The following is a 27,387-nucleotide window of genomic DNA, read 5'->3' as shown; positions in this document are numbered from 1 at the left end:
CCGGTGGTCGGCCTGCCTACTGCAGTCCCATGTGGGACCGCACAGAAGCCTTGAAAATGAACAACAGATCACTCTGTATACCCAGCCTCTGCAAGAGACTGGGGGCAGGGGAATCATGGATATCTATATCTATATATGGTAATCAAAATGACAAAATTCCCCCATCACATAAAAATGTACACAATGTACCAAACAGAAGTCACTTATGTTCCTATGCTCGGCTGTGCAAGAATATAGCAATAATCACAGCAAAAATGCTTGAAATTTTAGTGTTAAAAACAGTGCTAGACTTAAAACCATCGACACCATCCTCTACACCACTTTGTAATATTATTTGTTTTCTATTATTTAATGCTTCAGTAATTTTGACATTCAGTACCTGCATTCCCAGAAATGGAGCAACTTGAAAGCATAATAAGATCTTGTGTGAGTGGTAGAACTGCTTATTTATATCACACAAAAACTCACAGAGAAGGAAAAGATCCAAAGGATCACTCAGTCTAACTCACTACATTGATGCGTTATACTTAAATATTCTTCACAGATATTTACCAGCTTATTCATTCCAAACTCACTACCATTTATTTTGCTATGTGAATCTTCTCTGCCTTTCAAATATGGTACTTGAAACTAGAGATAACACTTGGATCTACACAGGACTTGCATCGCCCTTTCTGCCATATGAGGCAAAACAGTTAGAAGCCCAAGTGTTACATTTACGGAGTGGGGGGGTTAAAGTCATTCACATAGCAGATGTCCCCACTATGGTTGTACTAGAATTCACCATGGGAATCAGCTTTTACTACCAGAAATCTGTGTCAACAGGTGTTTTGGTAGAAGACACAGAGAAATTCACAATATGATCTTGAAAACTCTTGAAACGAATGGATGATATGGGTAATTGGGGTGGGAAATTTGCCTCGGGAATGCTGTATAATGATATTGCAACAGATCATAGTTGCCGCTGGTTAGCTTTTGTTCTCCCCTCTTCCTGTTTAGCCTCCTCTTCATGCAGGCAATAGTATGGGAGGAAGAATTTCCAAGATAATACTAGATATACAATTGTACACAGGTTTCCTAGAGGCCTCTCTAGAAAACTGCCATTCTGAAAAAGATGGTACTAACATCGTGGAATTTCACATTACCCAGTTTCTCCCGGTTTCAAGCCGGTATTCTTCCATTTTGAGGTGAACCGGTACAGGGCTGCCATTTCACACATGGCTTGCCCCTACCGGAAACCAGCCGATTCAGAAGCGGTTTGGCATTTCAGACATGCACTGCTTTGTTTTCCCGCCGTTTTCTTCCCGCGCGGGTGATCGATTTTTTTTAAAAAACGGTCGATTTATAGCGCTATAGCGCTATAGCAGTACAACAAAACACTCCATGCATTCCAATGGGATTGATATAGTGCTATTCCGTTATCGCGTTATAGCGCTATAATGCTATAAAGCAAACGTTCAAAAAAAAACACAGCCGGAGATCGCCCGCGCGGGCGAAAAAAGGCGGGGAAAAAGCGTATCCGAACCGGGAGAGGGAACTGGAGACTACTCAGAAGCAGTTGACAGGTGAAACGCTTCAGTCCTGGTTCCTAAATGGGACTGAAGCTTTTGTGTGTGAAATGGCAATTACATTCTGGTAGGGAACCGATTCTCAAACAGGTTCTGTCTGAAATGACAGACCAGAACCCGTTTGAGAACCGGTTCCCTACCGTGAGATATCACCTGTCTGAAATTCCCCATCTTCGTGAAGAAATTTATATGCACATTCCCAGTTCCATCCTGCAGACTAGTCTTCTCTCCACTACTGGTCTGGCTTGAACCTCAGACTTAATAGTTCAACAGCATGAAATGTAACACATATTGTATTTAATATTCTAAAGAAGCAGTATGACCTATTTTCTCTCATCATCATATATCTTTCTTTTATATATTATATGCCACTTCACAGCATAGCCCTCAAGGCAGCTCACCCCCAAACTGATAAAAATACAGTAAAATCACTATACAGTACAATCATTACTTTACCAAATATGAAATTTAAGCAAGCAACAGCAACACAATACCATGAATAATCAAGGGGGTGAAGAAAAAAAGGTCACATTAAATAAATCAGATATCTATCACCAAAAGCTTGAGACAACACATGAGTAGGTGGCCAGGGAAAACAGAGAGAGAAAGAGAGAGGAAATCCTACAGACAGGTGACGTGTCTCCAAGCTGCCCGCCTTGCATCAGAATGTGGAGGGTGTCACAAATTGCCCCTTGATTCTCAGTGTCCTCCAGCCACTACTTCAGCTGCGTACTCCAAGTTGGCTGAGAACCAAGGGAGTCTGGTGTTTAAAGCCTTACTTTTCACACATATACATATATGGTTTTCGATTCTTCCTCACTGGGATCTGCAACCAGCAAAAGGAATGCTTTTGAAACTGGCCATTTTGCAAGCCAGAAAATCTGTGTGTGCGAGGGTGTGTTGTGTGGCAGAAAAAGAAAGGCATGTGGGCTTCTCCCCACTTTCCTTCTGTGTATCTCTGTATATTCCTCAGCTGGCACCATCTTCCACACTGGCTCCTTCTAGGTTGCAAAGTAATGCAGACTGTGGCAAAATATGGATGAAACATTTTCTGAGAAGTCTTAGCAAAATAAATTTTAAAAATCAAAAGAAAAATTGCTAGCTAATCCAATACCTACTAAGAATCTCTACATTCCTCTTTCTGGAAATGGGTCCAAGACAGAGCATCTTGTCACAGCCTGACAGGGCCTGTCCTTCATACTCTTGACTCTAGCCTTGACAGACACTTACTATCCAGGATAACAAATTTATGTATTTCCTGCAGTCTGGGAGTTCCTTCTTGGAGTCAACCAGAATTTAAGAGGGGTGTGTGTGTGTGTCAAAGTTTCTCTCCAAGTCTAGTCTTGACCAACCACTGCAAAAGTCTAGATTGGGAAAACAGTAAGTAATCTGTCAAGGTCATTTGACAGTTTACCTAAATAGTGAAAACTGAGACTGAGAATCAGTTTCCTTTCCCAGCTCAGCAGGTCACTGTAAACCTGTCCGTCCCTTTCTGGGATGTAACTTAGATTCTAATTGCCTCATTCTCACAGATAAGGCTGAGAGAGCACATTTATTGTTCATTACAGACAACACATAGAACAAGGCCTCAGCTGAAGATCTTAACAGTTGGACAGCTTCCTATGGGATCAAGTGGTCCTTAAGACAATCTGGTATCAGACCATTTAGGGCTTTTAAGGTAAGAATCAGTAATTTCCATTGTATTTTAAAACTTCAGTATTGATAAGGTGTATTCTCAATAGGTTTACATGTTTGTCAGACTATTTTCTGTGGTTTCCTGAATCCTTTTGTTACCATTAGTACATGAGCAATTTTTTCCCTGTCAAGTTGCAGCAGCTGACTTAAGGCAACCCCCTAGGGTTTTCAAGGCAAGATACATTCAGAAGTTACATTCAGAAGTAGTTTGATATTGCCTGCCTCTGCATAACAACCCTGGTATTCCTTGGTGGTCTCCCATCCAAATAATGACAAGGGCAGACCCTGCTTAGCTTCCAAGATCTGATGAGACTGGGCTAGCCAGGTCACGGCACATGAGTAAAACTGGTCAATAAATGTATAAGCTCCAGATTTTGCGAAAAATTCGTTCAATCAAGTTCCAGAAATTTGATCATTCATCTCTCAGTCTCCATATTGATTAAACCATACTGCTTGGCATTTTGATCACCCTGCCACTTCACTGCAGCTACAGTGAAGTGTTCCTTTCATTGTATGAATTTAACTATTTGAATCAAACTTCTGATGACTGGGATCAGGTTGTTTCCATGCAATGAGCAATAATTAAAGTAAGCCATTTAGTTAAAAACAACGTTTACAGAGGTCTCTTCATCATGCCATGAGAACAGTAGAAAACAATATGACCATATCAATAAAGAGTTATAACTAAGGATGGGATGTAGTTCCATGGCAACTGGAAAACAGGTTGGAATTATGGCTTCTATTTAATTGGAGTTGAAGCACTTTTAGAACAGGCCCTAGGTTCTTGCTTTCTTGCAGGTTCCTAGCACTGTTCTATAATACATAAAATGTCCTGTGTTATCCCTGGCCCTACAGTGTTCACTACAACAGCTAAGGAAACACCGCTATCCCTCTCAACATGTGGGAGGCCTCAGGCCAAATGAGAGTTCCTTCAGACTGGAGGCCTCTAGTATTCCAAAGGTAAAGCAATATTTCCAGTCTCTTAGTGTATCTTGGAGGCCCTGGATTTCTTCTCCTCTCCACAAAACTTCATAGGAGAACCTAATGGTTTTTTACTCACCACTAGTTATTACACAAATGCAAGATTGTTTTACACCTTCTTTGTGTTTGTGAATTTCTGAGGCAACTACAAACTACAGAGATTCTTCTATTCAAGAACATGAGGCAAAGTATACATGCATTCAAAAGGCAGAATTTCTGATTTTGATCTATACATTTTTATCATGATCCTTAAGCCAAAAATTTAGCAGTTTGTTACCTTTATTCATTTTTCTTTTGTTTTTTTCTACCTGTCAAGATACTTCTTTATGTAGCTCACTGGTTTCCTGGTTTTACGTCTGCATTCCCTTTGCTAATTAAACCTGCAGTCACAGCTCTGAGGATACCTTCTGCATTCCGCTCAAAGTTTAGCTTCCTAGTTCTTACCTTTAAAAGCTGTTTGGCTTTTGGTCCCTTATTTTGTCTCAGTTCATATGCACACATGAAACTGCTTTATGCTGAGTTGGAGCCAAAACTGCCACTCTGATGGTGGAATGACACTTCCAGAGGGAAGGGTGATTTCCTTCCTCCTACTTTAGAACCTGACCCTCCCACACACACACACACTAGGGTTGCCAGGTCCCCTTGGATGATGGTCCCCTTGCACAATGTCCCCAATGCGATACGTCACACAAAAGTGATATTACCACATCAGGGACGTCATGCGGCAACACACTGCATTTTGGGCAAAACTCTATGGGTTTTTTTTGCCTAAAACCATAGTGTTTGGCCCAAAAAGCAGAGCATCGTCGTGTGATGTCTTGATGTGATGACTTCACTTCAACTTCCTGCTTATGGGCGGGGCTTCCCTTGCTAGCCAGCTGGCTGGCAGTGGGCAGAAGCCTGAAAAATCAGGGGAACCCGCCGGCGGACCAGGAGTCTGGAAACCCTAACACACACAGTGAGTGCACTATTGACCACAGGAACACAATTTCAGGTGGCTCAGTGAGCTGAAAGCAGAAGGGGAGGCAAGCGAACACCTCTCTGCTAGCTTCATTCTGTTGGCCTTGTAGTGGATCTAGTCCACTGAGCCACATCATTGGTCCATCTAGCTCACTACTGACTGCTCCACCAGGCAGAAGTTCTAGGATCTGAAGCAGAGAATGGTTTTTCCCAGAACTTGCTATCTGAGGTCCTTTAACTGGAGGATAGCAGAGGTTGGGACTTTAAGCTTGGAACCGATTCCACCTACTTTATGTGCTCTACCACAGAGCTAAACTAATCTGTGAGTTCTGTTCCCTTTACTTTTCTCTCAGCTCACTTCCTACTAGATGATTTGTTGTCAGTTCTTATAATTTCTTTTCCCTGTTTTCAGCTTTTTAATATCCATTCCATTTCCTAGAAAGAGTATGAATCCTCAAAAGTACTTCTTCCACAAGGCCTTTTCCATTACAGTTTTATTAGGACATACTTAGGGCCAAAATAAACAAACTGGATCTGATATTCTGCATAAAATGGGAAATAAGCACTCCTAGGACATTTTGGCTAAGGAGAATGACATGGGAGGAAGTCATGAACCATTCCACCCTCCCCTCCCCACCCTGTGCTGCAGGTGAGCCAAATAGAGTTCTTGAATGGTTAGAAAAGTCTTGTGTAATTTGGCTCCTAGAGCTAAACAATTGATAGTACTAATGATTTATCTCGCAGAATTTGGGGTTCAATGAGCCTGGGCCTTTCTGTTTTTCTATGCTATGTAGGCTTTGCTATAACTGACTTTGGTTTCTTGGTTCAGAAGTCCCATAAGCCTTTGCTCTTTTGCTGGCAGCCTAGGCATAAAACTAAAGCCTTGCCCTGTAGATGTACCTTTGCCTGAATTCACATGTCATGGCCTTCAAAGCCTAAACATATCTGTCTAAGTCTTTTTGACATAACAGTTAAAAATATATCTAGGCAAAAGTTCATCTTATCAACTTAGGATGGTTTGGTATTTGGCAAGTTTGGTACAGTGTAATTAACTCCTCCCTTGATTCCTATTGGCTGAAAGGAGTTTAAAAAGGATGCTTTGGGCTTTCTTCGGGGCTGTTTGGCCAACATGCCACCTAGGCTTGAGTGAGGTCTTGATCCACAGTCCAGGAATTCCTTGTTCTTTTTGAAGTGTACACTATATCAGTTATTGGAGGTTTTCTATATGCTATTGGGTATTGATATTGAATATATGCTATTGAGTTTTACTTATGTATGGTTTCAGAGTCAATAAGTACTTTCCATTTAAGGCAACTGTTCTCTCGGTGTTTCTCTCCCTCTGGAGACCTGAGTTCCCTAGCCAGACTCCACCCACCCACAGAAAAGAACCCTAATGAGGTTGGGGATCCCTGGAAGAGGCCTGGACCCCTAAAATTCCTCGACAATTTACAAGAAGCTGGTACCCTTGGATACATTTTCTTTTTAATTTTGCTTTCTTTAGGCAATGAAAATGCTTTTCAAAGTAGTTACCACTTGCGAGATGCTCCAGGTATGTGAACCCAGTCCTCAGCACATATGTATAAGCAGCACTGATATTTTTATTTTGAAAATAGCATACGATTTATGCCAAGGACACATCTGACAATTGCCTTGTTCCTACTTCTTTATGAACTTGGTAAGGGTTAAGTGTGTGCACTTGACTCTTCTTCTGTAAAACACTTCCAGGGAAAGCCTAAAGCAGATTAAAATGTGTCAGAAACTTCAAAGCAGAACACTGTTCTTTCAAAGAGATTTTCGTGTTGCACACACAAAAAAAATGGAGCACTGCAAGCGATCCTTGACTGCACAACAGAGATGCAATTTGATAAATAGCTTCCCAATGTTCAAGGCCAGAATTGTGAGAAACCATACCATCAGCACTTTCATCCATTGGCTCACCACCTATCCCATTTTATTGCAACTTCTTCAGCCTATTAATGATACAAAAGTACATTTCTTACCACTTAAAGGAGATGCCACACATTCTGCTGGTAAAGGGTCACTTTCATTTTCTTTAGAAACACTAGGGATATTTTCTTTTTCAAGCAATCTATCCACCATCGCAATAATGCAGTTTAAACTTTTTCCTACATTGGTCCATACCCTGTCCTGAAAAAAAGAAGCATCCACATCACTACTCAGTATTAGAAGATACATTAAAAGGCATATGGATTAATCATCAGACTTTTTGCATTGGACAGCCAGGCTTGGCGGGAAAAATGCTGAAAGTAGTGAAGCACAGTGAGGAGATGGGGGGGGGGAGGAGGGATTAGTTCATTCTGTCCACATATCCTGCCTGAGAATACTGGGAAGAGAAGAAAAGGTTCACTCACATGCCAGTTCACATCTCTGCAAGTGAAAAGTTTAATTACCTGTATCACAGGAAACGCTTTTCCCTATCTTCTTGAAATTGGAAAGGATAATTTTTGGGTAAAGGGGACAACCTCTGAGATTATACAATCTAAACTATCCAGTAAAAATACTTTGAATTGAAAGGGGAGGAACTGTGGCTCAGTGGTAGAGCATCTGCCTGGCATGCAGAAGGTCCCAGGTTCTGCCGGGCATCTCCAATGGAAAGGATCAGGTAGCAGGTGACATGAAAGATATCTAATTTAGACCCTGGAGAGCTACTACCAGTCTGAGTAGACAACAGTGACCATCATGGACCAAAGGTCTGATTCAGTATAAGGTAGCTTCATGTGTGTTAATGTTTATATGTATGTGTGTGAAGCATCTAAGTATACTACTTTGTTTTCAAGAAAGAACACTGTACTAGAGCAATTACAAAATAATAATATGTTGGCAGAAGTGACCACTTATTGCCTGAACAGCTCATGCCTGTCCTTATGTATTTATTTATCAAATTTATACCCCGCCCTCCCAGCTGAAGCCTACCGACTTACTTGCACTGCTATGTGTTAGACATGTAGCAATCGGGGGAAAACAGATGTGGGCTTTGCTTTAGAACTTTAGAACTCAGAAAATTATTACAGTGACGATGAACATTTAAAATAGGTTGTATAAAATATTAAATTTTAGTAGTTGCGAAATGATAATGTAACACTTGTAAATAAAAACATATGTACCCTGAATAGTTGCTGAACTCACAAAACTAAAAGATGTTTCTTTGCGGTAACACAAAATTACCCATTATCCAGTTGTACTGAATACAAATCATTTAAAACATGTATCCAGTCCATTCTCATGTGCCTAACTACAGCACATCAAAATTAATTTCTTTCTGCTATGGCTCATTGGAAAAACAAAAGAATAAGCTACAGTTGTCCAATATATTTTGTGACTATCTGGATTAAGTAAAAAATCATATTCAGTAAAAATATAAAAATATGAAAAAATTAACTTTTCCTTGATTTATGCCTTATGACACAAAGTTGTAATGGATAGAGGCATTATTAGTATTAGTCATTCACAGGGGGATTTATTAGCTTTACAACAGTGCTTTACAATTTGAAAGTGGCCACTTACTTCACATATTTTAGCTCAAATTAGAAAAAGCAGGGGAAATTAGGTTTGGCCCCTTTGATGATATCATAAAAAGCATAAGGTACCAATCAGAATGTGTTATCACATCAAAACATAATACAGAGACATACACCTTTCAGGAAAAAAAAGCATACAGGAGTTTTGCCACCTTACCTGATACAGATATCCGGTCTGGCTCACAAGGACTTAAATGTTCCAGTTGCCCAAAGAAATAATTCTGAATTGTACAGCATCTGCGTTTTTATACTAAGCTACTTTCCTGCATATTGTCCTTCTGTAAATAACTTTATTTCTGCTATGTCTGTATACTGTTTTCAATGGCTGATGATTCACGTATTTTCTAGGGTATCTGAATGATTTACTTCACCTATAACAAAGACTTGGCGAACAGCTTCCAATATGAACAACAGTCTAATCAATTGTGTATCTCAAAAGAGAAAATAAGAACTAATGTGATTTTAGCTGAAAAAGCATGAAGCGCTGAATAACTGACTTTCTGTAGGGTCAGAAAACCAAGATAAACATGTAACTATTGTTTAAAAAAACCTAAACTCCCATTCTGCCTCCCTAGGGTTGCCAAGTCTATTTACCTTGGCAGCGGGGGACCCTCGCCGGGCTCCGGGAGCCGTAGGTGGATGCGCGCTCACGCGCCGCCAGCACATCCCGAAAGTGACAGGCTATGTCGATCACGTTGAAGGCGTGGCCTCGATCGTCGGAGGGAAAACCATAGAGTTTTCCCTCCAACAATCGGGGCCACGCCCCGAACATGATCAACGGTTGCGTCATCTCTGGTGACGCAGCCACGCTGCGCTTCGGGGGGCAGAGTTCCCCCCGAGGCCTGATTCTGCGGCGGTGAAAATCGGGCCTCCAAAGCGGGGGTTTACCCGCCCCCACTTGGCAGCCCTATGCCTCCCTTAAAATAAAACCTGATCTACCCTACCTTAAGAAATTCCTAGCAATACACTTTCTGTGTCCCAGTTCTATAAATGCTAACAGGTTTATCTGAATTCCACTGCAATATCATGGTAGCAAATCAAACATGAATTTGCCTTTGTTCCAGGGTTGATTTGATCTTATTTGATCTTTTATTACTAAAACACAACAACCAGCTTGTGATAAAAGACCCCAGTTAAGATTCTAATTAATTTTAAATAGGACAGTATAGATCAGATGTAGATGTGGTGCCCATGGGCACCATGGTACTTTTCCTGGCATCTGCCAAATGTTTGTAGAAAATGGGCAGGGTCAGGTGGTGTCTCTGCCCAGCAAGGCTTCTGATTGACCACTGGAGATTTGATTGGCTATGCAGATTTTTAAAGTTTTGCTTTTTAAGCAGCTCCCACCACAGCTCAAGGAGCTTCACTATATGATTGAAAGTAAAACATGGCATCCATTTTGTGGCTGGCTCTGCCTCCTGTGGCAGCTATTTTGTGGCTGGGCCCACCATGCTACATCAGAATTCCAAAGGTGCCCACAGCCTCAAAAGGGTTGGGGACCTACAGATCTTTATAAGCACGCAGATGTAAGTAATGGAGAACCAAACTGGCCATTCAATTGCACCAGAACCCATAAAATTTTATAAAGTTTCAAGCATCACAAAGCTCTTCCTCTTACCAAAAAATAGCATCTATAAAAGAGATAGGAAAAACTTGTATTTGTCTGTTTGCAAAAAAGATAGATGGCTGACAGAGATCTGAATTCACACTATAAACATGTTTCAAATTTGAATCCAAAATCCAAATTGGCCCAATTGGCAGCCTGCATTTTTACTGTGACAGCAGAAACATTTTGGTAGGTCTAATATTAGGAGGGCTGATTCTCGTCACATATTCATTTATGTTAGGCAATTAACTTCACTGGAGGTATTCCCAATTTACACTGATAACTACTGAGATATACTGGGACATGGGCCAAGCTTCACTGTCATATTTTATGCAAGTCTCTCTGTGGTTCAGAATAGCAGTGATGAGATCCAGCCTCCCCACTCTCTTTCTGCTTTCTGATTCACTGGTGGGAGAGGTTTCCCCCCTTTAAACCATTACATTTCCATGACTGTAAGATTTAAAATAGGATCACCATACGATGCAGTCAAGACGGGTATTTTTCTTTTCTATGGGAAACTGAGATTCAATGTTGGGGCACTTAAGTTCTGAATTGCTATTATGGAACTAGTGGTAGCACTGGCAGACATTCAAGCTCAACTAAATTATCCCCACTGCTCTGGAACAAAGGCCTTTCTCCCCCCTGAACTGACTACACCAGCCTTCTTGTTTCCGCTGTCTCACTCTTTGCTCCTACCCACCTGTATGCTTATGTCTCCCAGAAAGCTGAGATGTCCCTCAGATAAAGTTTAAGCACCTTCCTGATATAGAAAAGTATTTATGTATGTACTTTATGTAGGCTCCACCTTTCTCCACAATGGAAACCCAAAGTGGCTTACATTGCCCTCTGTTCTTCCATTTTATCCCCACAATAGCCATGTGAGTGGGGATCCAGTTTCAGCAAATGCAATATTTATTATTTTTTAATATGATGACATAGATTTTTTCCTCAATTTATAAAAGATTTTGAAATACCTAGTTTTTTTGGGTTTTTTTAAATGGATTTGAACAAGCAGAGCCTGTCCAATGAGTGCAGTGTTTCCCTATTTGTTTACTGTTACTCAAATAGCGCAGTGATACCAGCCATGTTAACCAGCTAGAAATATAAAGCGATGCCTTCCAAGTGGCACTCTGCCCAACTTACTCTTGCATTATGTATGCCATGACTTTTTATCCTCCCTGAAGGGAGGCTTTAGAATGATAGAAGCAGCTGGCAAGCGGAAATGGGAGCAGCTATTCAGAGACAATCTGTAACCATCAGTTGAAATACTTTCTTTACAAATGTAGCATTGCATTGGTGCTGCATATGAATATTACTATGAATTACACTTCTCTCAGTAGCTTAATCTATATTGATCTTAACTGCCTGTCAGTATTTGTAACGTATATCATTATGGTACACAACTCAACTTCCAGTATGAACTGTTAACTCATTGTAAACTTGCAAGGGAAGCCTCACCCCAATCTGGATACGGGATTATTATTCTACCACAATACTTCTCTCCCACGCAGTCAACAAGAGAGTGCGAAAGGTAGTAATGGGATACAATCTCAAAAACGACAGAATGATCTCGGTCTGAATCCAAGGCAAACCATTCAACATCACAGTAATCCAAGTCTATGCCCCAACCACTGACACAGAAGAGGCTGAAGTGGACTGGTTCTATGAAGACCTACAACACTTCCTAGAACTAACACCAAAAAAAGATGTCCTCATCATCATAGGGGTCTGGAATGCTAAAGTAGGAAGCCAAAAGGTAACCGGGATAATGGACAAGTTTGGAGAACAAAATGAACCTGGGCAAAGGCTAACAAAGTTTTATCAAGAGAACACGCTGGTCATAGCGAACACCCTCTTCCAACAACCTAAGAGGCGACTCTACACATGGACTCTACACCAGATGGGCAACACTGAAATCAGATTGATTATATCATTTGCAGTCAAAGATGGAGAAGCTCTATACAGTCAGTAAAAACAAGACCTGGAGCTGACTGTGGCTCAGCTCATGAGCTACTCATTGCAAACTTCAGACTTAAACTGAAGGAAGTTGGGAAAACCACTAGGCCATTCAGGTTTGACCTAGATCACATCCCTGATGAATATACAGTGGAGGTGAAGAATAGGTTTCAGGGACTAGATGCAGGGCCGGCTTGAGGGGTTTGTGCGCCCTAGGCGAGGAAGCCTCATGCCCCCCCCGGATGCCAACCTCCCGGTGGGGCCTGGAGACCTCCCAGCTGGCCGCGGGGGTGGTGGTGAGAGAGCGCTTGTGAGGTAGGTGGGGCTCAGAGAGCTCTCCGGAGAGACCCCGCAGGAGGAGGAGGGAGGAGGGCTGTGTTTAGGGCGGTTTTTGTCTGGTGGCTTTTTATTGACCAAACTGCTAAAATGTCCTGATCTGCTTCTGTGAGCCCCGTGAACAAGGTGGGCGAGAAGTGAAGCCCCCCCTCCACGGCTCCGAAATGCAGAGACTGGCGGGGAGAGTGGGCGGGGAGGGGGGGTCTAAAGCTGCCAGCCGGAGGCTCGTCCTAAAGCCTGGCCTTTCCGCCCAGGCCTGGCCCACGCGACATCCGCCGCTGAGGATAGGCTTCCCGGCCAGTCAGTCTCCCAGCCTCGCCTCGCCCCCCTTCTTGGGCAGCTGCGGAGGAAGGGGCAGGCACGGGCAGGCAGAGAGCGGGCCTGGATTCCTTCTCAGCCGCGGCTGGTAGTGGCGGCGGCAGCTCGCGTCTGTCCGGGGCTCCAGCAGCCCCTTTTGCTGCTGCTGCTGGCAGTGGGGGCGGCCTGCCTTTGCCCGTCGGGGGGGGTGGCGTTGTTGTTGTTCCTGGGCTTTATGTGGGGTGCGCCTGGGAGCTGCGGAGAGGCGCCCACGCGGCTCGCGCCAGGGCTGGAAGCGAGAAGGCAAACCGTGGTAGCAAAGGCTACCAGCGGGCTTGCGCGGATGGGGGGGCGCAGCTTCGCCCAGCGGCAAGGACTACAACTCCCACCAGGCTCTGGGCCTGCCCATCAAGCGGTGTCCTCATCGCATGCGCAGGAGGAGGCTGGCCGCGGGGAGCACCCCTGCCCCGAAATGCCGCTGCTGCCGCCCTGCGGAAGCGCATCTGCAGCCCCCGGCAGGCGATGGTGGCGTCTCCAGCCCCGGGCGGCTCCTTCGAGGGCGAAGCATCCCAATCGCCCGGCGGCGGCGGGGCTTTGGGGGGGGCGCAGTTTGGCACCCCTGAGGGCCGGCACACTGTAGGCGAGCACCTAGCTCGCCTAGCGGGCGAGCCGACCCTGACTAGATGTGATAGACAGAGTGCCTGAAGAACTATGGACGGAGGTTCATGACATTCAGGAGGCGGCAATCAGCACCAGCCCAAAGAAAAAGAAATGCAAGAAAGCAAAGTGGCTGCCTGATGAGACTTTACAAATAGCAGAGGAAAGAAGGATAGTGAAAGGTAAAGGTGAAAAGGAAAGATTTACCCAACCGAATGCAGATTTCCAGAGAACAGCAAGGAGAGATAAGAAGGCTTTCCTGGATGAACAATGCAAAGTCATAGAGGAAAGCAATAGAATGGAAAGGACTAGAGATCTCTTCAAGAAAATTGGAGAAATCAAGGGAACGTTCCATGCAAAGCTGGCCACGATAAAGGACAAAAATGGAAGATATCTACCAGAAGCAGAAGAAATTAGAAAAGATGGCAAGAATACACAGAACTATACAAGAAGGACCTCGATGTTCTTGACAACTACGACGGTGTGGTCACTGACCTCGAGCCAGACATCCTGGAGTGCGAAGTCAAACGGATCTTAGAAAGCATTACTAACAACAAAGCTAGCCACGGTGATGGTATCCCAGCTGAGTCTTAAAAGTCTTAAAAGATGATGCTGTTAAAGTGCTGCACTCAATATGCCAGCAAATTTGGAAAATGCAACAGTGGCCGCAGGGTTGAAAAAGGTCAGTTTACATTCCAATCCCAAAGAAGCGCAATGCCAAGGAATGTTCAAACCAGGGGTCGTTTCATAGAAAAAGAGCTAGGGGAACTCATTAGCATAACTCATTAGCATATGCCACACACCCTGACATCACCAGAAGTTTGTCATAAGGCCACACCCCCTGACATCACCGGAAGTGTGTCATAAGGCCACACACCCCACCCCCAACGGTCCTGGCCGCCGCCCTTGCAGCTCCACTGCCGAGCCCCATGAGGGGCCCGGCGGTGGACCTGCAAGGCCGGCGGGAGTGCAAGGAAGCCCCTCGAAGGCCCTCCCTGGCCCCAGGCAGGCAGGGGTGGGGAGAGGCAGGGAGGAAGCAACTTACCCTCCCTCTTCTCCTGCCTCCTCCCGGCTGAATGAGGGTCGGAAGCGGGGCGGCCGGAAGCAGGGGGCGGGGCTTCGTCATGTGCCCCGCCCCCTTACCTCACCTGGGGGAACTGCGATCCCCCGCACTTCCCCCCGAAATGACCTCTGGTTCAAACTATCACACAATTGCACTCATTTCACACACTAGCAAGGTCATGGTCAAGATCCTACAAGTTAGGTTTCAGCAGTACGTGGATAGAGAACTGACAGAAGTACAAACTATGGCAAGTCCTTAAAGAGATGCGAGTACCAGACCACCTCATGTGTCTCTTGAGAAACCTGTATAAGGGTCAAGAAGTGAAAGTTAGAACCGGATATGGAACAACTGATTGGTTTAGCACCGGAAAAGAAGTATGACAAGGATGTATTGTCACTTTGCTTATTTAATTTATATGCAGAGTACATTGTACAAAATGCCGGCCTGGATGAATCACAAACCAGAATTAAGATTGCTGGGGAAAAGATCAACAACCTCAGATATGTAGGCGATACCACTCTAATGACAGAAACTGAAGAGTACCTAAAGAGCCTCTTGCTAAGATAAAAGAGGAGAGTGCAAATAGAAGGAGAAATCATGGAAGCAGTGACAGAATTCATGTTCCTGGGATTCAAGATCAATGCAGAAATGAAATGAAAGGACGCCTGCTCCTTGGGAGGAAAGCGATGGCAAACCTAGACAGCATATTAAAAAGTAGAGACATCACCCTGCCAACAAAAGTCTGTATGGTTAAAGCAATGGTATTCCCAGTAGTAATGTATGGCTGCGAGAGTTAGACCATAAGGAAGGCCGAGCGCCGAAGAATAGTTTCTTTTGAATTATGGTGCTGGAGAAGACACTTGAGAGTCCCTTGGACTGCAAGGAGAACAAATCAGTCAATCCTAAAAGAAATTAACCCTGACTGTTCCCTGGAAGGCCAGATACCGAAGCTGAAGCTCAAATACTTTGGCCACCAAATGAGAAGGGAGCACTCACTGGAAAAGACCCTGATGCTGGGAAAGATTGAAGAAAAAAGAAGGGCACGGCAAAGGATGAGATGATTAGACAGTGTTATCGATGCAATGAACATGAAATTAAGCAAACTCCGGAGCACGATGGAAGACAGGAGGGCCTGGCATGATGTGGTCCATGGGGTTGCGAAGAGTCGGACTCGACTGTGCGACTGAACAACAACAACAAAGAGATGTGACCAATAGGAATGTTGTCCTCTAAATTAAATACCAAAATATGCCACGAGCCACTACAATATTCCAGAATCCAAAAGCTATTAACCAACAAGACTAACCAAATCTGAGCCATAATGAAGTACCTGGCACATCTTTACTGGGTTTGCCATGATTAAGTAGGGAAAAAATTACATGTTTAGAGTGTCCAAAACTTTAAGATTACAGTTATAAATTAATTTCCACCCAATATTAACTCATGATTTTGGATAAAAAGAATTTCATAAAATCATGGAATAGGGAAGTATTATAAAGTTATTCTACCCAACAGATGTGATTTATCGCTGGGTCAAATCAGCCGTCAAAAGGAGGTGCTAGTGGCCACAGATCTTTCCCATGTTTCCCTCACCCAGCAGTCCCTTCTAACTCTGGGAAAGTGGGTCAAGGGACCCACATGGACAAATAGCCATGCTAGTAAGGGGGTTACAATGAGGAGAGAGAATGAGGTAAAGCTGCCTCCTGGCTCTTGTGTCAGCAGAACTGGCACTTGCAGAAAAAAAGAACAATTTCACCACCTTCCTCCTTCACTGCAGCTCCTTGACCTACATGTCTATTAGTCTACATGGTCCTGGTGCCCACGAATCAGCTTCCTGGTAGCTAGAAGGAAGTGCTAAGGGAATTAAAATCGCACCCAAGACCCCTGCAAATGCAGGAAATATCTGAGATTCTTGCACCAACAGATTGCTGGGTTAAACCCTAAATTAAAGAGCTGGGGCTGAAGCTAGGACTGCCAAACCCCAGGTGGGGGGGATATTCCATCCCTAGGTACTGTTAAAGACAGCCTTGTGTACTTACTGGAAGTGACAAAGAGTAGTTCTAGGAATTGCTGGAAATTCTAAGGTTTTCCCATAGAGTTTCTGGTGATTTCTAGCACTACCCTTTGTGACTTCTGGTAGGTACACGAGGCTGCAATTTTTTTTTTTAATTCTCCTGTGATCCTGCACCCCACCCCCCACCTTTCAGTTTGGTGTAGTAGTTAGGAGCATAAACTCTAATTTGGGAGAACCGGGTTTGATTCCCCATTCCTCCACATGCAGCTGCTGGTGTGACCTTAGGTCAGTCATAAGTTCTTTCAGAACTGTTCTCTCAAGGACAGTTCTCAAGAGAGCTCTCTCAGCCCCACCTACCTCACAGAGTGTTTGTTGTGGGGAAGGGAAAGGAGCTTGTAAGCCGCTCTGAGACTCCTCCTCCTCCTTCTTCCTCCTCCTCCTCTTGGTTGGCAGGTACTACCTACAAACTCTAGTAGCAGCTGCTAGACCAGCTCCACCCTTAAGCAAGGCTTTTGATGCAAGTAAAAAGCCCTGCCTAAGAGATTAGGATGGAACACTCTTTAACAGGTTAAAATGATTGCTCCAAACCCATCTCTTTAACTGCTCCAGCCTTGCTTCTTCAGGACAGGGTCAAAAAGGTCCTTAGGCTGGTGATGGCCTACAGACCATAGTTTGGACACCTCTGCTGTATAATTTTTGACAAGCAAAACTCTGGAGTCCAGTTAAAAGGAACAGATACTATGTTTAATACAGGCCCCTGCCACACGGCAGGGGAAAAGCCTCTAAAGGCGCGGCTTTTAAAAGCCGCGCCAACATTGAGACGCCGCGGCGGGATCCCACGGATTCCCTGGCCGCGGCGCCTTTTCTCCCCGGCACGATCAAACGCCGGGGAGAAAACACGGCCCTGACCGGGAGCCGGCCGAACTGCACATGTCGGAGCATGCGCAGTTCGGCTACGGGCCGGGGTTGTGCCGGCGCAAGGACGCGCCGGCGATCAAACGCTCGGCTTGCCGCGCCGCTTCCCCTTGAACCACCAAGGTAGGTGGTTGCAAGTTGAGGCGGATTTTCGCGGGGAAGGGCCAGTTCGGGGACGGAAGCACGACGCTTCCCAGATGTTGTGGTGTGATCGCGCCGGTTTGATCCGCCCCCGAACTGTCCTGCTCCCGGCCCAAATCGCCTAGTGTGAACGGGACCACAGTGAGAAAGAAAACCAAATGAGAATAAAGTGGCAGTTTCCTCAACAACAACAAAAGCCCAGGAGTTAAAGTATGTTTATATAAGATTAAGTGCCAGAATATTTTTAACTTTTAAGGAATCAACAATTTAGGGAAAAAATACATTTCAGATTAAACTGAAAAGACATTTTCTAAAGCTTCCCACGAATTGTGGATGGGTTAGGAGGTCTCCTCCTACTATATTTATGAACAGCATTGTTCAAGTCTTCTAAAAATTGATGTTCTATTTAACTTCCATGGCAAAATGGATTATCTCCTGACATGCAGGGAAACATGCACAGAAACTTTTGAAATGCCTCAGAGGCCCATAATGAAATCAGATAATCCAGTAACACATTTAATCATTTTTTGACAAAAACCACTCCAAGAATTCAATGACTAACATTTCGTATAAGTAAAAATGTATTTAACTGCATTCTTGGGACCTGAAGAGAGGAAATCTATCCACTTGTTCTTTAAAATAAATGAATTCACTGTATCTAAATTACATAAACAGTTTTACGGTGCAACCCTAAGAACATTTTACTGGGAGCAAGTGTCTTTGAATAGACCTCAATAGAATTTTGATAGTCCTACTAAGGATTTCTCTCTTCTTACAGAACATTAAAGCTTCCAACAACTACTTCCTCTCTTTCTGTGAATACTTTTGGTTGTGAATACTTTTAAATTATTTCTTACCTAAATTGTTCCTTTTTATTCTCCTGAGTCAGTGCAGAAAGAGGAGAAATGCAAACCATTCTTTTTCCCTCTCTCAGCATACAGAAGTTAGTCGGCACAAGGAGAACACATGCAGAACAAGCACATTAGTGCCCTTCCATGTATATACAGGGCAAACATATTTAGAACCTAAGTTTTGCTGTAACTATTGACCTCCTCTTTAGAATTTTAAAAAAGAGAGGTATGCATAATTGACTCTTTGTAGTAAAGGCACTTAGGAACTTTGAAAGCATCCAAATAATAGCGTTTAGAAGCTACTTACCCACTCTTCTTCATCATATTCTGAATGGTGAGGTATAGAATCCTGTCTCTTAATCTCATGTGGATGTTCCTGTTTTGGCTGATCACCACTGTCTTCAACACTGATCTTTGGCACAGTTGGGTTTTTTAGGACACAACCTGGGCGAGCCATGTATAGAGCTAAAAGGGCACTTCTGATCAGCTGATCCTTAAATGCATGCACAAATAACTCTGTCTAGAATTAAAGAGAACATGGAATTAGCAAGTAGAAAATATGCACACAAATTACTATATGAACAAGTAGTTAACAATGATGGCAATAATGGCCAGAAAAGAAATTATTATGGGTTGAAGTGTGAAAGAAAGAATTTATGGAATGGTTCTCTTGCATTCTTCCCGCAGACCATCCTGAAGTTGCTTCTGAAGATTCAGGACTCTTAGGAACAAAGTCAAATGGTGCAAGGGGATTTAGTAAGAAAGAGGAAAATCAAAACAGGTAATTTCCCCCCTGATTTCCCCTCAGCCTGAAGCTTCCTGTTCTCCCATGCTGTTTTTCGAGGAACAAAAAGAGGTTAAATGAGAAAAGGAAAAGGGAAGAAAGCCCATCTGTGAACTCCATCTATTCTCAATTTATAAGATTAAAGAATTTTAATTTATGTAAATAAAAATAAATAAATAAATGTTACCATGATTAAACTCAAAAAATCCTTGGGTTCTTGTGTCTCTAAGACACATGAAACGGCTGAGCAACCTGGGTGTGTCTTGTTTGGTGCTGAATGAGACAAGGGTCTTTTATGGAGAGGTACAGACAGCCATTCCTCTTACTGTGCCATCCTAAACTGTGTTATACCCTTCTAAGACTTCAGTTTTATTTGCCTTCTTCCTTATAACAAAAACAACATTGTCTCAGCTCAGGTGGCAACAGGAGAGTGTGGAAGGGAAAGAAACTGATTAAACCAGCTCTGACTCTCAGCTTCCCTCTTCAACTAAACTCCTCAGTCCAAGGCAAAGCCACTTAGGCAATTAATAGGCAAGGAAGATAGTTTGCTTGGGAAATCAAGGCTAAGTACTGCATTTGGGAGGTGGTGGGGAATAATCAGTCATTCGTGTTTTGAAATTTGGAAGCTCATATCAAGACTAGAATGAGTGAAGAGAAGAAAAATTATTCTTCCAGACTCTCAAGATCAAGGGCACATTTAGGTTAATATTCCTTCATAGTATCCACACACTGCTGCATGTAGCAGCAGAATGGAAGCATGTAGTATGAGAAGTTCCTCCAGCACAAAGTGCATGTAAGATAGAATTCAGAATGTTTGGAGAGCAGTGGTTAAGTGACAGTCAGCCCAAGATAGGTGATACACAGCTGGAGATAGCCTGTGATCTCATTAATTGCTAATTGCCAGACATGATAGCAAGCAATGATCCACTATGATTTGATGGCAAGTTTACAGTTCATATTTCAAATGATTATCACATAAATAATGTAATATATTGCCGAAAGGCATTTGGTAGTTAAGAAAAAATGCATTATTGAATGATATCATGCCTATTCTGAACAATTCCCTTTCATCCTAACTGAACCACACCAAAATGCTTTAACAATGACATCTTCGTTGACTCAGATTAAGTTTCCAACACAACTAACTGCAAGCAATTTTCCTTTGTGCTCCTTCCAAAACATTAAGTGGACTAGTAGTTGTAAGTCTCTGCACAAACAGGGGTCGTTTCGTAGAAAAAGAGCTAGGGGAACTCATTAGCATAACTCATGAGCATATGCCACACCCCCTGACATCACTGGAAGTGTGTCATAAGGCCACACACCCTGCCCCCAACGGTCCCGGTCGCCGCCGGCCTTGCAGCTCCACTGCCGAGCCCCATGAGGGACCCGGCGGTGGATCTGCAAGGCCGGCGGGAGTGCAAGGAAGCCCCGCAAAGGCCCTCCCTGGCCCCAGGCAGGCAGGGGTGGGGAGAGGCAGGGAGGAAGCAACTTACCCTCCCTCTTCTCCTGCCTCCTCCTGGCTGAATGAGGGCTGGAAGCAGGGCGGCCGGAAGCAGGGCGGCCGGAAGCAGGGGGCGGGGCTTCGTCATGTGCCCCGCCCCCCGTACCTCACCCGGGGGAACTGCGATCCCCCGCGACCCCCCCAAAATGACCTCTGTGCACAAACACAATGTTAATTCAGATTTATATAGAAGAAAGTTAGGATATTCAAAATATGATGCATTTCAGTACACCAAAGGCCTATGCAATTGGTCCCTTTCGACCTACCCCTCATCAGAGGTGAAATTTAAAAATATGGAAGTCTGGTACTTCAGTGTTTTAAGCCATGAACAGCTGTGAACAGGCCAGCTAGTTACATTTTGAAAAAAGAAAACAAATGTGGAATGTTCATCATGATAAGGGACTCTTGCAGAGTCTTTCCTTATGCTTATCCCCTCCAGGCCACACTGCTTTCCATTTTTACAGTCACGCTACATCACTCAGAAAAGCAACATAAATTATCTACCATTTAAGAGGCACACAGACGATACAGTGCCTCATGGGGAGCAAAAAGAAGTGCATCGTGTCTGAAAAACTAATGATAGTTTATTTTTAGTCATCTGCTGGTTTTGCAGCTACAGAAACATGTAAAAAGGAAAACGATGTAGCCATTTTTGCTCAGAAAGGTAATGAAGCCTAATTTTATTCCTTACATTTACATTTCACAGAAATGCTTGATAACCATTCACACAGTACAGAAAGAGAGTATCCTTTTCTTATGTCAACATCCTGCAGCTTGCAACCACCAAAATGATGTAATATTTCCCTATACAAAGGAAGTCAGTTTATGCAGACAGAGGCTGCATCTGGGGATTTGGTAGTTCTAGCTGCTGCTGCAGGGACCGTTTCGCTGAATCTTACCGTTTCTGAAAGCGTCTTTAAGGAATTCTTCAAGCTGTCTGGCAAATGCTGCCTGGCAGAATTAAGCAGCAGGTCTGTGTGGCTTGATATGAGAGGCTGCAGATGATTGATGTTACTGAGAACTTCTTTTGCCTTGGCTGTGTTTTCCGGTGAATAGTAAATACATTGGTAACCAGTACTGCAGGAAGAAATGGAGCAACAAAAGTATTTTTATAAAGTCAACTCTCAACGGCCAGATGCCTAATCACCATCAGTATGCTAAGGTTCTCAACAGCTCTATAATTCACAAAAAGCAGTCTAAACTTTCCTATAACACCTTTATGAGCATTATTTTAAAACTCTGCTTGCTAAAGGCTGGAAAACAGATCGTGCTGAAACACTATGAGGCAGCAACCTTTTGCGGTGATGAACACTCCAGGCAGCACTGCTGAAACTAATTACTCCCTGAAGCTCTTTGAATGAACTGTTGTACCATGAAAAAAAAGCAAAACAAGAAGTTGACACATTTTTATTCTTTGCAATTTTTTTAAAAAAAGGTTTACATAGCTCTTAACGGCACACTCAGCAATTTGGACTAGACCTGATTAATATACCTTCTCTCCGCCACCATTGTGCCCTCCACATCATTAAGCTACCTCTTTCTATTTCACTAATCTAATTCATCATCTCCCCTGATAATTCGATCACAATATATCTGATCAGCCCTCTTGAAGAATGTTGTAATGTTCCTTGTTATTTAAATACTGCCACTAACAAGTGATATTTTCCAGTGTAAAAATACAGTGTCCTGTCCTGAGGAGTTTACAATTGAAAAGCTGATAGTAGCAGGAGGGGAGGAAGGAGATGGTGAGACTAAATTAAAGGATTTCAGTTTTGTATATACAGGCTTACTTTTAGTAGGAGATGCAAAGGAGAGAGCTTATCTGAGACCAACTGAGAAGATCGCATGACTAATTTTGAGAATCAACAGAAGGCAAAACTCATGAAAACATATTACTAGTTATTCCAAGATTACATTACAACTGCCATCAGCAGTGAGTACACTGTGAGCCCAAACTTCCTACATGAATCAGAAATATTTAATATTTTGACATTACAAATCAAGGCATCCAGGATGAAAGGATACATCTAGGAGGTTTAGGCTCCACACAACTTTGGAAACTCAAATTCAGGACATGGAAGAAGTAACAGAGATTTGATGTGTAACAGGCCCTTTCTACCACACAGCCTCTTATGATTTTGGGGAACCAGGTTTGCTTTGAACTGTAAACATTTGTCTCAGTTACAAGATGTTCTTTGGGTAGCTAATGTAAAGGAGTTCAATTTGTGGAGTTAAGTTTTGTGGTGAGCAAATAGAACACAGAGTTCACTGAGGCAGGAGTTGTATGTAAATAACAAAAGCGCAGATAGAGGCGGAGTCAGAGGCGGAGACGGAGTCGGAGTGACGCAAGAACACGGGACGCAGCACGGCAGGAGCCGTTTGGACGTTGGCCGAGGCTGCGCCCGAGGAAAAAGATGCGCTGCTCCGAAGGAGAAAGAATGACAGCTTGCTCGAGCCTAGCCGATGGTCACCCAGGCCGCCAGGAACAACATCAAAGCTGCCTAAGCAAGATGGTCGCCGGGCCACTGAGAACAATAATGAAAGCTGCCGAACAAAGTAAGATTGTGCCGTATAAATGGGTGCTGCTAGGTTGTCCCCCCCCCTCACTACATTGTGGCCCTAGATAGGTTATTAGCTACTATGGTGTAGCACCCTGTAAACCGCTCTGAGACCCATTAGGGGTTACGAGCGGTATATAAATCACATGTAAATAAATAAATAAATAAATAAATTTACAGATTGGTTTTAAAGAACAGATCAACAGCACAGGTTTCCAGACAAAGGAGAAACCTGACTGAGGCACATAAATTTATGCTAGTTTATGGCTTCAGAGTATGCTTTGAATTCTCTTTAGTGCTTTCAGGTACAAACAGGCTTTCACTAACAAGCCACTAGGTTGGATCCTTTCACACACAAAGGATTCCATCCACACTAGCCTGCCCTTTCCCAAGAATCAGACTAAACGGGTACGAGGTCTGCTCATTACCAGAAGCAGACCTAACAATTGGATACTCTGTCCTGTCCCAGAGGTATTGATAAACTATACTATGAGACAGAGTTATGCTTCAAACTGTATGCTTTTTTAGTGAGGTTTCCAGGGTAACTATCACTGCCCTCTCCCTGAGGCAGACCTGAACTAAGTGCTACTGTGCTTCCCTCCAACATTCCATTCTCCCTCTGAAAGGTGATTGGATGCTGGAGCAGCACTCCCATAGGTTCAGGGATGAAATGGTTGAGTAACTGTTTTTCCTTTCAGCCTCCAGTAAAAGAGTCAGTTTGGTATAGTGGTTAAGACTGGTGGACTCTAATCTGGAGAACTGGGTTTGATTCCCCACTCCTCCACTTGAAGCCAGCTGGGTGACCTTGGATCAATCACAGTTCTCTCAGCCCAAAAAATAAACCTGGCTCGCCACAAAAAGAACTAGGGTTTCAGGTTGCTAGACAATCTTTCGATCTCCTGGCTATACTAAACCCACTGCTATATAATAATAATTATTACAGCCTCCTGTCGTCACATGATGAAACAGCGATAAATAGAAGGGATGTTGAGAAGTACAAAAAAAGCAGCAAGCTCATTTTTAAATTTAACAAATGACTAATCCTGACCTAAACTATGACTGGCATAGATGCCTAGAAAACTCTAAGATTATCTCTCAATTTACATATAATACTTGGGGCAATTTCTCACTAGAGCTGCCTCACAGCGCAGCCGCCGTTTGCCTCGACACACACATGTAAATTTCACACCCGAGGCACCCAGGATCACGAAACTGCGGAGGAAATCGGGCGAAGCTGCGAGTCAAAATGCAGCCCCGCAGCTTCGGGTGTGAAACTGACATGTTTGTGTCGAGGCAAACGGCGGCTGCGCTGCGAGGCAGCTCTAGTGAGAAATCGCCCATAGTTTGCCCTTGCATCCAGCTCTCCAAATTATGGCTTGTGCTTGGCCTCCCAATTTGAACTAGAAATCAAGCTCAATCTATAGTTAGATCATTGGCAATTCTGAGGCCAAGCACAAGCAATAGTTTGCTAGGTTGGATTGCATGCAGTGAAACAAGAAGTCAAGGAGCTAAATGGAGCATGAAAATCTTGAGGCTTCCTTAAAAACAGTATGGGAATAAAACTGGTACTAAATTTTCTTTGTTGATCACAACTGTGCTTCCAGCTTAATCACTCTTTGGACACACCATCAGTAAGACTACCAGGGATAATGGCAGTCCGCGTAAAATTTTACTCATTTATTTATTACAATATTTTCTTGAGGTAAGTTTTAATACAAGGTGATTTATAACAGCAGTTATATTCATAAGCTTTGTTTGTATACTATCTCCTTATCACTTCTAACATAAAACTTCATATTTACCACTGCTGTTGTAATGAATGCTAGTGGGTACAAAAATACATGCTAATATACCAACAGAGACTATGGCCCCGGTCACACTAGGGAAAAAGGTGTGGCTGAAGTGCGGCTTTTTTGAGCCGCATCAAAAAAGACACGTGGCGGCGGGATCAGATAGATTCCCCGAGCCGCTGCGCAGTTGCTCCCCGGCACAATCAGATGCCAGGGGGAAGCCACAGATCGGCGAGCAAGGCAGCCCACTGCGCATGTGCGCGCCTGCGCAGTTTGGCCTGGGGCCTCGCATGCTGCCAGAGATGGGTGCGCCGCAATCCCACGGCCGCCCCTGCTGTGGATTTTCAGGTAGGTAGTAGTGTTTTCTAGGGTTTTTTTTTTATGCACAGTTTCGCCCGGAAGGGACGGATCGGGGACGGGTGCACTCTGCTTCCCAGATGTTGCAGTGTGATCGCGCCTGCTAGATGCGCCCCCAATCCATCTCTCTCACGTGGCAAATCCTCCCGTGTGACCAGGGCCTATGTTGGGAAAATTTTATGTACTGAGATCGAGGCAGCGTTTCAAACAAGTGATTTCTTTATTAGCTCAGAACACAGACAAACAACACACAGAACAACCCAACTATATACAGTTTGAACCAGGAAAACCACACACCCTGAAACAATAACAACCAATCAAAGATGAGTGCTTGGGTCCAATGGGAATTGTTTCTGCTGAAAGTCAGAGTCTATCCGGATTGGTCTGTTAGCAACAGTGACCAATCCGGTTGCTTCGTTTAGAATGCTGACAGTCTATGGAGTTTGTGACTGAAGCTCACGCTTTACAAAAAAACCAGATAACCCCATACATAACAGAAAACTAATTCTGTATATAACAATTTTGTTAAGCCAGATCTTTTACAAGGCACATGTGGCAGAGTAGCACAGAAGTACTGATGCACTGACTCTAACACAATGTCTTGGATTAGCTGATGTTGCCACAAGGTTTGTTGCTCTGCTGACTGTGCGATAGTACTTGAATACATTCCTGTAGGCTGTTTTTCTAGCATGGCAAGCCAAACAAAAAAAAAAAAAGTCGTCAGAACTGTAAGATTAACTTTTAGAGATTTTAAGGCTCCCCTTCCCAACTTAATCATGAAACCATACAAAACTGTTTTCACATGTATAAACAGGCACACCCGCACAGGTTGCGCGCGCACACACACTGAAGTCTGTTGGAAGACTTACTGAGGTACGAGGTTCTCCCTTCTCCAGCTCTGTCAGCTGACCTTCAGCCATCTTGCTGCCCCCCCCCACTGGTGGGTCTCTGAATGCCTCAAAATAGAGATATAAAGGGGTTGTTTCACCCGATTCTTTCTCTGTCACAGGACAGAGGCTCCTCAGGCCCCAGCTGTGCCCCTCCTTCCTCTTTGGCCTCTTACAGTAGCCTGTTTTAAAGATGCTGTCTAACCCCACTTCATCCCTGCCTGCCAGTCCTCACCTCCTGTCAGGTCCCCACTCTCCACACACACTATTGTCAGTGTAATGCTTTATTAGAGACTAGCTTGATACCCGTGCTTTGCTACGGTATTTAAGTTCCGTAAATCCAGTTATAATACTGATGATGTAAAGTTTGAAATGTGACATTTGTTGTAGAAATTCTAATGGAGAAGATTGTACTGTAAAAAATGAAGTGAGACATATGTACTACCCCCCCCAACTGAAGGACCTCTCTGTAGACCACATTGGTGGTTCTGCTCTCAGGTGCTAGGATCACCAGGCTGCTTGATGAGCTCACTCTGGAGCAGGCAACATTTAAGAAGCAGTCGTCTGTTAAGTCAACTCCTGCCACCTTCCACAAAAGTGATGGACTCTCTACTTCTGTTCCTGGATTATTTTGCTCATATGGAGACTGTTCTGTTCTGTGCAGCTCAGTGCTCCGCAGGAGTACTATGTGCAAATGTCCTTGCCGCATTCCTAAGTTGCCTCCTTCTTGTAGCGTTGGTGTATCTGGCTCGACGTTTGCCAGGAGTTTTTTTTTTGCGGGGGGCATAGAGAGGTGGGTGTGGAAGTTGGTGTGAGGGAGTGGTGATGTGGTGGACATTTCTTCAGGTTCATGAGGGAGGCATACATCAAAATGGTTCCTAGAATTGTCCTTTACTATCTCCCCATGAACATTCATTAACTCAATAGTCAT

The 27,387-nt window shown here is 43.7% G+C and overlaps 1 protein-coding gene across 1 annotated transcript in view; it reads right to left on the bottom strand.

Annotated features, from left to right (window-relative positions):
* INPP4B (inositol polyphosphate-4-phosphatase type II B) overlaps positions 1–27,387 on the bottom strand; it is a 373,171-nt gene that overhangs the window by 90,069 nt on the left and 255,715 nt on the right. The window contains exons 16-18 of the mRNA XM_015417726.1: positions 21,764–21,941; positions 18,887–19,099; positions 7,205–7,352 (exon numbers count right to left, since the gene is read on the bottom strand). Of these exons, the coding sequence (XP_015273212.1) occupies positions 7,205–7,352; positions 18,887–19,099; positions 21,764–21,941 (539 nt within the window). The remainder of the gene's footprint in view (positions 1–7,204; positions 7,353–18,886; positions 19,100–21,763; positions 21,942–27,387) is intronic.

Source organism: Gekko japonicus, unplaced genomic scaffold, assembly GCF_001447785.1.
Source record: "Gekko japonicus isolate JY-2015 unplaced genomic scaffold, Gekko_japonicus_V1.1 scaffold97, whole genome shotgun sequence".
Taxonomy (NCBI): domain Eukaryota; kingdom Metazoa; phylum Chordata; class Lepidosauria; order Squamata; family Gekkonidae; genus Gekko; species Gekko japonicus.
The sequence above is the reverse complement of the archived record's forward strand: the minus strand, read 5'-3'. Positions and strand labels throughout refer to the sequence as shown.